General features: G+C 44.1%; 2 protein-coding genes across 3 annotated transcripts in view; one reads left to right on the forward strand and one right to left on the reverse strand.

Moving 5' to 3' along the window:
- The window catches only part of TLK2 (tousled like kinase 2), a 121,278-nt gene extending 112,578 nt beyond the window's left edge, over window positions 1–8,700 (reverse strand). For both annotated transcript variants that reach the window (XM_039250656.1, XM_039250655.1), the window contains exons 1-2: window positions 8,639–8,700; window positions 6,731–6,816 (exon numbers count right to left, since the gene is read on the reverse strand). In XM_039250656.1, the coding sequence (XP_039106587.1) occupies window positions 6,731–6,811 (81 nt within the window). In that variant the 5' untranslated portion in view covers window positions 6,812–6,816; window positions 8,639–8,700. The remainder of the gene's footprint in view (window positions 1–6,730; window positions 6,817–8,638) is intronic.
- On the forward strand, window positions 6,750–9,036 carry LOC120244256 (basic proline-rich protein-like). Its single transcript, XM_039250658.1, has 2 exons — window positions 6,750–6,819; window positions 8,639–9,036. The coding sequence occupies exons 1-2, from the start codon at window positions 6,794–6,796 to the stop codon at window positions 9,021–9,023; spliced, it is 411 nt and encodes a 136-aa protein (XP_039106589.1). The 5' UTR covers window positions 6,750–6,793; the 3' UTR covers window positions 9,024–9,036.
- The last annotated feature ends 5,266 nt before the right edge of the window (window positions 9,037–14,302 follow it).

The following is a 14,302-nucleotide window of genomic DNA, read 5'->3' on the forward strand; positions in this document are numbered from 1 at the left end:
CCATACTTTAAACAAGGAGCACAGGGCTACCTTTTCAGGACAAGAGTGACCCAGAAACAAAACAGCCCTCATGGAAACTCAATGGATAGGTTTACGCAGATTAGACAAATTTAAAAAGAAAATAAAGAAGTGGAATGCAGGTCAGAAGAAACTACACAATATTCATCCCTGGGAAATAATAAGGACCAGCCATACAGAAAACAGGGTAGGAGGCAGTGAAAATACAGTAAGAAGTTCTAACATGTCCAAACAGAGTGCAAGAAGACGGCAGAGGAGACATATGAGGAGACGATAGCTAGGAATATTCTAGAACTGATCAAAATCAGCAATCCATTGATTCAAGAAGCCCAATGAATCCCAAGAGAATAAATAAAAGTTATTTCAACCATTCACAAAAATCTGCACATAAATGTTTATAGTAGCTTTATTCATAACTGCTAAAACTTGAAAGCAAACAAGATGTCCTTCAGGAGGTGAATGGATAATAAATTGTGGTACATCTAGACAATGGAATATTATTCAGTGCTAAAAAGAAATGATCCAACAAGCCATGAAAAGCCACTGAGAAAACTTAAAGGAATATTACAAAGTGTAAGAAGCCAGTGTGAAAAGGCTACATCCTATGTGATCCAACTATATGACATTCCAGAAACAATGAAACTATGGAGACAGTAAAAAGATCAGTAGTTGCTAAGGGTTGGGGAGGGAGGGATACACAGCAGAAGCACAGAGGATTTTTAGGGCAACAGAATTACTATGTATGATACTACAATAGAGAAATATCATTATACATTTGACCAAACCCATAGAATGTACAACACCAAGAGGGAATCCTAATGTAAACTACAGACTACGGGCGATAATGATTTGTCAAAATCCAGGTGCCTAGGTGGCTCAGTCAGTTGAGTGTTAGGCTCACAGTTCGTGAGTTCAAGCCTCTCATCAGACTCTGCACTGACAGTGTGAAGCCTGCTTGGGATTCTCTCTCTGCCCCTTGCCCACTCATGTACATGCACACATGCACATACACTCATGAGAGCTCTCTCTTCCTCAAAATAAATAAATAATTTTTTTAAAAAATGATGGGGTGCCTGGGTGGCTCAGTCAGTTAAGCATCCAACTCCTGGTTTGGGCTCAGGTCACAATCTTATAGTTCATGAGTTCGAGCCCCACACCAAGCTCTCTGCTGTCAGCACAGAGCCCACTTCGGATCCTCTGTCCCTCCCTTGCATTCATGCTCATTCTTTCTCTCAAAAACATAAACATTTAATAATAATAACTGACAAAAACTTGAACGTAGGGGAAAGAAAAAGTATTAAGTCCTTATTTCTTTATCTTTCATAATAGAAAAGCAATAAATGAAAAAAATCATTTCAAAAGAAGGCAAAAGAGGCAGAAGAAAGATTTAAAAAGAAACACAAGGAAGATTTAAGACTAAACATATATCATTGCATTAAATATGAATGAACTAAATCTCCTAAATGAAAAAGAATTTTGAGACTGCAATAAAACCATAAGCTAGAGCAGATCATGCCTGTATGGATGACGACTAACTCTACTTTCATCTTCTCAATACTCTTTTCTAACTCAACAAAGACTTATTCAACGTGTATGAAGGGTTGAGCATTTCAACAGTCAGATAAAGATATCATATGTGTTCTCAAGGAGGCTAGTAGGGGAAACAAATAATACACATCATAATAAAAGTAGGTTATCAAATGCTAATAAAATAATGCAATGAGAATGGTGCAAATACCTGGAAAAGCTATAAAAACATGCTAGATTATGCTCTGAAGAGTAAGCTGAAAGTTCATCAGGCAAATAAAAAAGGAAAGGTAAAGGAGACAGCATGAGCCTGTTTGCTAACAGATCAGTCATGGTTTGAGCGAGCAGAGCACAGCACTGGGAGAGCAGACAACTAACCGTGACGATGAAAAATTAGGACAGGAGTTTTAGCTCGGTCCAACAGACAATGGGAATCTTTAAAACAGGGAATAAAACAATACTGGTATTTTTAGAAACATAACTGGAGATGGTTTACAGAACGATAAATGGGATAGGAGAGATTGGCTATTACAGTTGTGAATGAGGAAGGATTGAGAAAGTAGCAAGGAGGGCAGACAAATGCTTGAGAAATTTCAGAGAAAGAGACAGGAGTTGATACTTGACTAGATGTAAAATGAGAGAATTAAACAAATACTAAGTAAATGAAAGGGAGAAGACAACATAAAGACAAACATAATAATAAATTTAATAGTGCCTTAAAACTCAATGGTTTAAGTGTAGACTGTCTCTCAGAATTTACGCTTATTAAGCATTGTCTAACTATGTATTAAATGTAAAACAGCAAAACATATATTTTTTTAAATTACTGGGATTGGTATGTAAAACAGCTAACACTAGATATCCAAAACTGACACCTTCTAATTGATGCAACTAAGTAAATAACAGGAGAAAAGGGTATCAATCTTTTCAAAAGTCAAATTTGATCATTTAACCTGATCGTATCAGAAAAAAAATTTTTTTAATTTTAAATACAGCGATCACGTTACCGCTCACAAATCTGAGGTTAAAAAAATGATCATTTTCCTTTAAGATATCAAAAATCTATGTGATACTACTAAAAAATATATGGTCTTACATCAGGCTCCATAAAGTGAAGGTTCTTGTGTCAATACAGAAGGTTCATGCATTCTCATTTTGCTCTTCTTTTCAATACCATCCATCACAAACCATATTAACCCTTTTTATTCAACACAACTGAAACTAATGACATTAACGAAAACAGTAGGTTGCAGTGGGGAATCTGAAAAAAATAAATTACCCCTTCAACATTTTCTTTGAACTTGAAACCTATACATGTATATTCTGTTGCGAGTCTTCTGATGCAGGCCTTCTGAGTTACAGATCCACTGACTATAGTTGTGATCTCACATAAACCACACCCATAGTGCATCGGCCACAATTTCTAGTTTCAACTTCTTTAAAAGTGAAGCGAGACTTAAGTGATACTTGTCAAAGACCTAAATGAAGAATTCTTCCAGATTACAAAAACCAAAAATTTATAAACATTTATAGGTATCTCCTTATTGGCTCCCCTTATAGTTTTTCCAAGGCAGTTAACTTAGTTTTCACAAAATCAACAATTCTTATATTTTGCAATTATTATTGCAAAATTAATCATTATTGGCTTACAAATTTTTTTTATTAAATTATATAATTATAACACAAGTGCAAGTTGTAACAATGTGATCCTTGGTAAGTCTAGAATTCAACCAGCCAGGGCAATGCAGTGGGCATCAGCAGGTCTCGCAAAAAGAGAACAGAGGTTTATTAAGACTAGTATCCCTGTTACAAAAGATTTAAATTCACTTATCGCCTTTATTGTATTTGGAACAGTACCTAGCACTTAGTAAGTACTGTGTAAGTATTTATTACTATATTAACATTAAAACTAAACTAGCTACAAGGGTGCCTGGCTGGCTCAGTCAGAAGGGCATGCGACTGACTCTTGATCTCAAGGTCAGGAGTTTGAGCCCCACATTGGGTGTAAAGATTACTTAAATTAAAAAAGAAGTAAAACCTTAAAAACAAAAACAAAAACCTAAACTACCTACAGATAAAATGCCTGCAGGGGTACAATTCTACCTACTTCACATAGCCTCTGGAATCACAGAAACTCCCTGGACTTAAATTGTCAAAACGGGGTGCCAGGCTAGCTACAAAACGGTGGAGCATACGACTACCGATCTTGGGATTGTGAGTTTGAATACAGAGATTACTTAAAAGAATAAAATCTTAAAAGAAAAAAAGAGACAGAGAAAGCATAGTAGGGAATGAATACAAGCTACAATAGGTCCTCACTGAAAACACGTGAATATAGGGTAGAGTCAGTTTCACATAACTAGAAGTGGCTTATCCAGTGTAAGGGAAGAGATCCTAAAAAAAGAAGTAGGATAGCTCACCTACCAGGTCAGCAAGAAATGAAAAAGCAGGTTCACAAACCAATTTAACCTTATCACCTCAAAAATGCTAAAAAGATGGTTACATGTCCTCCAAAAAAAAAAAAAAGAAAAAAAAAAAAAGGCAGCTAGATACAGAAGAAAAACCAACTATATTTTCTCGGTACACATTAGGCTACTTTCCTCTATCATCATGACAGAAAACCCCAACCTCTTAAAAATCTACAAAGTGCATCCCAAGGCACAAAACAAACCCTTTTGGTTTACCAGTTATTATAAATTAAATATGCTAAAAGAAACAGAAACTGGGTGCATTTAAGTGCAAGAAAATTTTACACTTGTGGGTTAAAATCCTACACATAAAAGCAACATAGACATAAATAATAAGTATGGTGGCTTTTGACCATTTCGTTTTAGTCTACGTTTTGTGATGTAGATCTAATTTGCAGGTGTAAAACACCTGAAGCAACATGACAAAAGATCTATTAACAACCAGGAAGTTCAAAGACTGCAGCTACTTAAAACACCCTTGTCCACTAGGAAAGAATCCACAATGGCACTAACTTTCTTCCTTCTATGGACATCAAAAGTACTGAAAATGTTATGAATAGTTAGGAGAGACTCCAGAGACAGCCCCTGAGGCTGCAGCAGTGCCACTAGATGGCACTGTCACAGGAAAGTCACTCTGCTCTCCCATTTGAAGCAAGGGCTGAAACTGAAAACTATCGACTCGGTGACATCCTCATTGGGAAATGATGACCCATGATGAGGAATTCAAAGCTAGGAGGAGGAGCTTTTCTCAAAGCACCTTTTTGCCCAGGACATGGCCGCCGCCTCCTCAGTCCTATTTCAAATCAGTGGTCTGAGGGATACAATGTCTTACAGGCAAAAGAAGTTATACAAAATGGAGATTTCCTTTTCTTCTTCCTAACTCCAAACTACAGAATATTTACTTGCTTCCCCCCACCCCCGCCAAGTTTCTTTGCTATGGGAAAAAATAATAATAATAATAATAATAATCCCTTCCTAGTCCTTGGATAGTATTTATTAAAATCAATATACTATGACTAAAAACATCAAAATAACATACAATTAGTGGCATAAAAACATTTGGATTTAAATAAACTTCCTTATATATAGAACAGGAAGAACTTCCTATTAAAGAGATTAAGTTTTCCAAACCTTAATTACACAGTTTTAAGTTAGGCCTGGGCAGCAAGATTCACAATGTCAATTATCGCCATCACTTATGCTCCTCCACCCCATCAAAAGTATACTTGGATATAGCTATCATGACCTTAAAAACTGAAAAGAAAGACATAGAAAAACAAAACCCAATGAGTTTAACTACATACAATTTGAATACAAACTTACTTTTACACCATAGGTGACCACTTGAACAGGCAGTTTGGATACAAACCTTGTGCTGAATCCCCAAATTAAAAGACACATAATCAATTTAATCCAGAGATCAATTTAATACTCAAACATACTGCTCACTTCCAGTTGAAGCTACTTCTCCTAGATCAGAGAACTTACATTTACACTTGTATCTTCAATATGTATCAACAGTCAGTACGGTCTCTCCAAAGCACCCTAAGTGCCACGTTAATGAAAGCAGCTGAAGAAACCAAGAACTACAAAATGTGCAACAAATCCTGTGTTTCCATAGCACCTTGTCACGGCTCTAATCCAGATCTTACCAAGGAACCATCTCTCTCTCGCTTTCTCCATAGCAGAGGCTTAGAGGCATTGAGCTGAGATGTCATTCCTCACGCCCTGCACAATGTCTAGTATGCGGAAGGCACTCAGTATATGTTGAATGACCAAAAACTAACAACCTACTCCAGCTCACCAAAATTATAAGACCCCCTAAAAGCAGCCAGTTTTTCCAACTAAACCTCAACCAACACCTTCTCCTTTAAGAAGCTACTAACCAAAGCATGAAACTAACACTTAGGTCTCCAGGAGAAATACGATTTCTTGAAAAACACAGACAGAAATGGATCACGTGAAGTCAAAGATCAAAAATTCACAGGTCTCAAGCCCCATTAATGCAACGATCTTAGAACGGTGAAGCTTTTAAATAAAACATCATAAATATATTTTACATACTGTATTAATATCACAAGTATTTTGTACTAAAACAGTCCTATGAGAGCAGAGGAGTGAACTACATAAGGACGCAGAGAAAGCCATAACATCACTTAACATAACCACCTGGGGGCTTGATCTTACTTTATATTCCCAGAACAAAAGTAGTGAACGAGAAGGAAAAATAGGAAGAAAGAAAGCAGTCTGGGGGTGCAACCAGAAGGAATCTGCTGAGCGGCAGATTTGGAGAACTGACAAGCAGCAGAAGCAGATTTTTCAAAACTCTTATCATAGACCTATCCAAAAAATCTACTGTAATGAATCTATGCCAACACCTTTTCATTAAGTGTTTTTTTTTTTAATGACTGAGTTGTTTTGACAAAATATGGCACAAAATCTAGATACACATCCCATTAGTATCCTTGCAACAAGACCCATGGGAAACCTCTCCTATATTAAGAGGGGAAAGAGAAGCATATAGTTCCATTTAGAATCCCTTCAAACATACCCTTAAATTAGTGGAATGACTGGTAGGAGCTTAAAAGTTCACTGGAACCTGTGAGCCCGTCTCCCCTACAATCTACCAGTATGGCCCACCCAAATTGATCTTAACTGTTTTCTAAAAGTGTTTCAATTTGACTATGAACTGTGCTCATTATGGTCATTTTACTCACCTTACTAACGCCAACCCCTGTAAACCTGGCCTCTAATAATTCCTGCCGTCGAGGGTCCAGGCTATGCAATTCTTCCATCATTTCTACTGGAAAAGAAAAAGTAGGTTGTGAGACCATAAAAGCTAAAGCATGAGGCACTAATTTTTACTTAACAACAAAACGTAGTCATTATTTCATTAAACGGTCACATACAGGTAAATGTCAAGTAAATACAGCATACAAGCGATAAACTACAATGCACTGCATCAAACAGTAATACATTTAAAGGTAAAAGTAGCTCAGAAGTTCTCTTCTGAGGGCTACTATATCCCGGGCTAGTTCTGATTTTTAGGAGCAAACAACCTCAAACCCCTCATATAATCTCAGTAAAAGTTGAACAAGGACTAACTTGCAAAACAACAACAGCAAAAATTCCTTCCATCAACCTTTGAATTTAACGAGGTACTTTCGGGTATTTGTTTCCCAAACCCACCGGAACTAGTTCTTGAACTAAAAATATGAATCATTAATAATCACTTAAAAATAATGCAGCATGAATCAGAAGCTACAAATAACTTCAAATAATGCTATTCTACAGCTCCTTTCTCTGAAGAGCTCACAGTAGCTCCTGAAAAAAAAAGGAATTAATTATTTCAAATTTGAGAGAGAACCCATGGTAAAACCATCAAGCAGCATTCACTCAGGAAATGAGCAGAGCTCCACAACCATCCCTTTACAAAATCTTTTTCTGACCACTCCCTGGAGCAGTAGGTGCCTCTAGACATCTGCTTTTAGCACTCCTTCCAAGCAGGGAAGGGCAGGAGGACACCATTTTTAAACTCCTTCCACAACCAATAAATGCACAGGCTACTTTCAGCAAATACGTCCATCCATCGCAAGAGATGAACTCTTGCAGAACCCACTGGAAACCTAACATTAAAAGTGGACTAGGAACATAGCCCATTACACTGAACCCCTTTGAACATATTATTAAACAGCGATTGGAATGATTGGCATGATTTAAAAGTTCACTGGGAACATGAATTAAACATTCTCCTCTGCAACCTAACAACTCCACATTCACTGTAACAGCCCCTACCAGTCTTCCAGTTTCATTTCCCTTCCTGGATTGAGAGCCTGGGGCAAAGGGGAATGAAAGGGTGACAAATTAAAGTTTCACCCACACAACCGAGTGCAGGTTGGCGGGGGAATAAGGAAATCCTCGAAAAGGCAGAAAGGCATCCTAAAAAAGAAAAAGAAAGGAAAAAGGGGACGCAGTGTGCTTCCCCGAAGTGGCCTTCCTCGCGTCTCCCCTGCCCTAATCAAGGCCGGAATGGCAGAGGTTGCAGCCTCCCTCAAACCCTGGGGTCTCCCGGAACATTTCCCAAGCCTCCATCCCCAGGCCTGGCCCGGAAAATGACGCCCCAGCGCTTATTCCATTTAATGTCAACTCATGTTAAGGAAATCTCCACTCTGTCTCATTCCAGCGGGGCCTTGGACTGGGATCCTCCCTGCAGCCCACAGCCGGGAAGCAGAACCGATGGGGCCTGGTCCCCGCGCCCCTTGCCTCCCGCCGGCTCCAAACTTTCCCCAACTCCAGGCCCACCTGTCACGGAGGGAGGGCGGGCCGGCTCTCGGGGGCGCCCGGGAGGCTGCCGGGGCCTCCAGCTGCCGGGGCGTCCCCTTCGCCCTGCCGGCCGCCGGCCCCACTCCCAGGCCGGGGCCGCCTGGGCCTCCCCCATCTTCAGCCCGGCCCCTCGGCGACCCGCAGCCCTCGGGGAGCCCCTCCCGCCTCAGCGCCGAGGAGCTGCAGCCCGGCGCCGGCCCCCGGGTGGGCCCGGGCCGCAGCCTCCTCAGCTGAGGGGGGTCCCCCGGACGGTTAATGCCCCAGGCCCGGCGCCCTCCCCCGCCCGGGGCTCAGCCTCTCACCTGCCGCCGCCGCCGCCGCCGCTCCACGCTCCTCCCGGGAGGGGCCCCGACCCGACCCGGCCGCGGACCGCTCCGCTCTCCCCCTGGGCAGGCCCGGGGCGGAGCCGGGGCCTCTCCTGAGCGCCGCAACCCCCCGCCCGGGCAGCCGCCGCCGGCGCTGGGCTCCACGAGAGGGCGGGCGGGGGAGGGGGGCCGCGGAGGCCGCAGATCCCCGGGCTCGCGTACAGAGCCAGGCGCCCGACGCGGGCCCGGGCCCGGGCGGCCGCGGGGGGCGCGGGACCGGCCTCCTGGCGCCGGACAAAGGCCAAGGGAGGCGCAGGAGGGCCCAGGCCGGGCCGGGAGGTGGGGGCCTGCTCGGCTGGGGGCCACTCGGGTGCGGCGCTGAGGGCGGGGGGGGGGGTCGGAACCGCTGGTGCCCAGGACCCGCCTCCGGCCCCTTAATCCGGATCGGTTCGGTCCGGATTAGTAGTGATCGGTGTAAACACACTAGTGAAACCGCGTGTTTCCTCGCGAGATTTGCACGGCTGGGAGGTAGGGGGGGTCCTGGGGGGGGTGGGGGAAGAGCCGACAGTGGGGGAGGAGGGGGAGGGGACGAGGAAGGTGGGGGGGTCCCCGCTGCCCCGGCGCCCCGCCTCCTCCAATCAGCGGCCAGGCTGGCGGGCAGGGGTTAACCAGGGGACCCCGCGCCGGCGGAGGAGGCCGCCGCCTCGCCGGGCGGCTGAGGGCGGGCGCGCGAGCGGCGCCGGCGAAGGGCCGCCCCGAGCCCGACCCGGGCCGGACTCCCGGAGCCCCCGCAGCCGTCAGTGTGTGACCGGCCCCATCCCGCGGGACCGGCCCGGCCGAGGCGGTTGGGCCGGCACCCTGGGCCGTGAACCGACGCTGGAGGGGCCTCGCCACCTGGGCCGGGTGCTCTCCGGTCCGCCTCGCCGGACCCGGCGCCCGCCTAGTCAATCGTCTCCACGAGTTTGGGTGAGAAGTGGGCTCGCTCTGCCCGGGGATGGATTTTAGAGGAAGAAAGCCCGAGAGCCGGCGGACCCCGCCCGAACTTCCTCGGAGACGCCCAGTTAGTGAGTTCGCTGTGCCCACCGTGTTGGCTCCTCGCACTCCCCGCCACTCTGCAAAGGGACTTTTCGGCTACCCAGACCCCACACTGGCCGCCCCGGAAAGCGGACAGCACTTTCCCTCTACATACCTGGCTGGCAGAGGGCGCCTCTAGGGACAAAAGGTGCCCTGGGATCAAAGCTGAGCCCCCACCCCCGCCAGGATACTGCCCTCCGGAAGGGGGGGGGTGCTACCCAAAGGGACTCCCCGGGCACCCAGGGGGAGGTTCCATTTCAACCTCTGATCAAAAAAAAAAAAAAACCCACGGCCCTCCTGGGTACGTAGCAGGACCTGAGGGTAAGTACTAGAATGGAAAAAACAGGCCTGCCCTTTACCGAAGGTCTACTGAGGAATGAGAAATAGGAAGGGGTGCGCTCCTGCGCGCAGTAGCCCCTGTAGCAAGGAGGGCTTCCTGAACAGGAAAAGGCTCCCCCTCTCATCACCCAGCACCAAGGAAAAGAAGCACATTCTCCACCGACTCCTGGGAGCCAGGACACCGACTGCAATGCCAATACCCAACTTTGTATTTTCCCCTAACACTTCCTTGACCAGGCGTCTGAAGATGATTTAAGGAATACGAGTGAATCACAAGGGGGAAAGTTCAGACAATGAACAACAGCCTTGGACTTTTTCAGGGGGTAGGCAATTACTTCAAGTGGAGTTTTGCCTTTTTTTCCTTACTTGTTTTTTTTATTTCTTGTTTCTTGCCATATTAACAGAACACAGACCTGCCGAAAGGGCAAAGAACCGCAGTTTACTTTTTGTTAGTTGTGTGACCTTCCAAACCCTTGGGCAAATTCAGGCACTGTGGGAAAAAATCCATTAAACCAAGAGTCACCTTGCCCCTGATCCCAGCCAGGTTGGAAAGTGCACACACGTATTTCCAAAGATAACAGTGTTTTAAGGGGAGGGGGAGACCCAGAAGGGGGCAGAGAGTAGGGGAAAAAAAGGTCAAGGTGAAGGGCTCTCAAGAGAGCAGGAGAACCAAGGGTCGGATAGTATACAAATGACTTGCCTTCCACTCCAACACAAAAGACCAGCAAATTGCATTCTAATGAATGATCAAGAAAGTAACTCCTTAAAATGACACTGAAATGTCTTAAGTGGGGAGAAAAGAGTTTAAGAGAAAGAGCACTGGACAGAGAGCTGAGTTCTAGCCTGGCTGTTCCACAGACAAGCCATATGGACCTGTTACCTAAACTTTTCAAGCTTTGCCAACCTCATCTGTGAAGGATCCCTTTCCAGACCTAAAAGGCTATGATTCCATTTTTTGAAGTAATTATTCAGAGGGTCCCTGGGTGGCTCAGTGGGTTAGGCATCCAATTTCGGCTCAGGTCATGATCTCACATTTGTGGGTTCAACCCCTGCATCAGGCTCTGTGCTGACAGCTCACAGCTGGAGCTGCTTGGTATTCCGTGTCTCCCTGTCTCTCTGCCTCTTCCCCTCTCATGCTCTGTCTGCCTCTGTCTTAAAAATAAAACATTTTTAAAATTTTTTAAATAATTATTTAGCATAATCATTGGAATACAGGGAAAGGTGTTACTTTCAGTTTCACTTTTCCAAGTGTATTTTCTCAGCATGTCAAAGAAGGTCCACTGCCATAGTCCTGTTCACAGCCACACTCTAGATTTAACACTCATCCCAGTAGGAATTGCTTATAGGAATTTAATGAATTTGCTTACCACAAAGATTTGATGCTTCTATTTATAAGCATCATGTAAATGAAGATATCAAATATCAACAGCAAGGGAAAATAACCTTACCCTTTCCCAGAGTAAGATGGGCAAATTTTTTAAGTTTATTCAGAAGAGAAGGGGCGGGGGATGGGGTGGGGGGGGAGCAGAGGGAGAGAGAATCCCAAGCAGGCCCTGCACACAGCAAGTACAGAGACCAACACAGCCAGAATTCACAAACAGTTCATGATCTGAACTGAAACCAAGAGTCAGATGCTTAACCGACAGCCACCCAGGTACCTCAAGATGGGCAATTTTAAAATAAATTCTCTTGTCCGATGGTACCACTCACAATGTGATTAAACCTTTGGTTCCTGAATCAACGTGTTTACGATATGTTTGCTCACATGGTAACTTTGTCAGACTCTGCTTGTCACAGACTGGCAAATGGTGACATGTCCCGTGCAAAGGCCCAGTGGCTGTGGGAAGCTCAAACACGGATCCAAATAGAAACTACACGTTGTATAAGCTGCTCCTTCCTGTCTTCAGGGGAAGGTATGACAGCTCCTCCAGGTTTATGTTCATAGTCACAGAGAAGACCATGGAGCTGGTTGGACATGCCTCCAACTAGTTCTGGTCCTCCGCAAGGAATGCTCTGCAAACCTCAATAGGTTAATATGCTTTAAAGGGAACCAATGTACATTGGTCCTTGGGAAACTCTTGGTTAAAGCTGAGGGAAATCCGTTGGGGCACCTGCGTGGCTCAGTCAGTTAAGTGGCTGACTCTTGATTTGGGCTTGGGTCATGGTCTTGCAGTTTGTGAGTTCAAGCCCCGTAGGGCTCTGTGCTGATGGTGCACAGCCTTCTTGAGATTCTCTCTCTCAAAATAAACTTCAAAACAAAAAAAAATCCTAAATGGAATCCATTACTTCAGTACTACTTTGGAGCCTAAAATGTGTAATATGCATATAGCCATCTCCAGGAGGGGTGTGGAGGTTTTCAGCACTTTCCCGTTTAATTTTGGAATCATCACTGGTTTTTGTTGATTGGTTGGTTCAGTGTAGCCATGGAAAAGGTATTCTAAGGAAGACACTGTGGGAAACTAGTTTAACTTCCTGTGGCCTATACCACACTAATGATTGTCCAGCATCTCCTTGAATGGTTCATAATATCCACCGTCTGCAGCAAAAAGATCCTGGCATATTTCACTGAGCAGGTTGACAGTGAGTCTTAGTGTGATTGCACCTTTTCTAAAAGGAGCCTGCAGTGGGGTGGCAAAGAAGACATACTTAACTAGTCAAGATCCTTGATTTTAATCCGTCTCGCCTCTTACCAGCTGTATGGCCTGAAGCAAGATATTTAATTTCTCCATACCTTTAGCTTATCCATAAAATGGCGTTGAAACAAAATCTCCCAGGACTGTTAGAGCACTAAATGAGATAATATATATATGCCTGATAGAGTGATACCTGAATAAATGGTCCCCAAACTCCACATTTCGTTTATGTATGGTTGTCATTAGATGGTTTAGGGACACACAGTTTAACTTTGGAAACCAGGCTGCCAATGTACGGAGTTGTTGAGGTGTCCTGTTTCATAACAGAAAAAGGAAAAAAAAAAAAGGACTTAATGTCTTTTTAATGAAAGTGTTTGTTCGTTGTGGGGAAGGGGTACGGGGAGTAGAGAAAAATAAAAGTTGCCTGCCAGGTCTCTTTATGTTGTTTTCTCCCCCACCCCCAAGAACTGAGGGTTGCTCATCCTCTGAAGAAATAAGGAATTTCACAAAGCTAATATTTCCACTATAGATTGCACCAGGCAGGGCAGTATAGAATACTGAAGTATTTGTGACCGGACAGAGCTAGGTTCTGATCCTCTCTCTTCACCTCTGGGTCCCCCATCTGAAAACTGGCCAGCACACCTAATTCCATGAGTTGCTTTAATTAAAACAGTGATGGAAAATGCCTTGTAATCATGCCTGATGAGACATACAGTTGGCATTTAGTCAACATTATTTCCCTTCTTCTCTTCATTCCTAACAATGGGAAAGTGCCTGGTTGCCATGAACATGCACTACAGATTTTAAAAATGCAGATCTTGGGCTTCATAAGACTCTCCGCCAGTCGCTCTCGTATCTCTGTGTTGGACACATCCTCCTACTGCCTAGCTTGCCCCACAGAGTCCTCCTGAGTAGTTGCCCTTGACACCATTTGCTTTATTTATCAAGTCCTGCATTCTTCCCCCCAGCCCCCTGAGGGTGGAACTATCTTCTCAATCTCCTAAAGAGTACCTCCCTTCTCTAATTTCCTCCTCCAACTCCCTCCCCAAATGTTATTTTTTAATAATTGTCTTCTCCCTGCACTGTGTATTCCTTCTTCCCAACAGCTGAAATGCAAGATAGACAAAGAGAGGAGTAAAAGAGAGTAAAGGCCACTGACCTGTAGCCATCCCCCTCCCCCGCTCATACTGGCCTTTCTCAGAAAGGAAACTTCAAGACCGGAAACAACAGCAAACACACAATATTTGTGGAAACTGACAAAAGTATATTTTTAAAATCTCAGGTCTTCAGGGGCGCCTAGCTGGCTCAGTCAGTAGAACATGTGACTCTTGATCTCAGATCATGAGTTCAAGCCCCCATGTTGGGTGTGGAGCCTATTTTAAAAAATAATTATAAAAATAAATAAAACTCTGCTAAAATCTCAGTTCTGTTGGCTTTTTTTTTTTTTTTTTGTTAATTTAGGTCTTAAAGTTTTTTTTTTTTTAGTATTCTCTATAGCCCAATGTGGGGCTTGAACTCACAACCCTGAGACCAAGAGTCAGATATTCCACTGACTGAGTGATCCAGGCATCCCTCTTCTGTTGGCTTTTTATATTAGGCTTAAGTAATTAACCTG

The sequence above is a fragment of the Hyaena hyaena genome, unplaced genomic scaffold (assembly GCF_003009895.1).
Source record: "Hyaena hyaena isolate Hyena2069 unplaced genomic scaffold, ASM300989v1 scaffold_378, whole genome shotgun sequence".
Taxonomy (NCBI): Eukaryota; Metazoa; Chordata; class Mammalia; order Carnivora; family Hyaenidae; genus Hyaena; species Hyaena hyaena.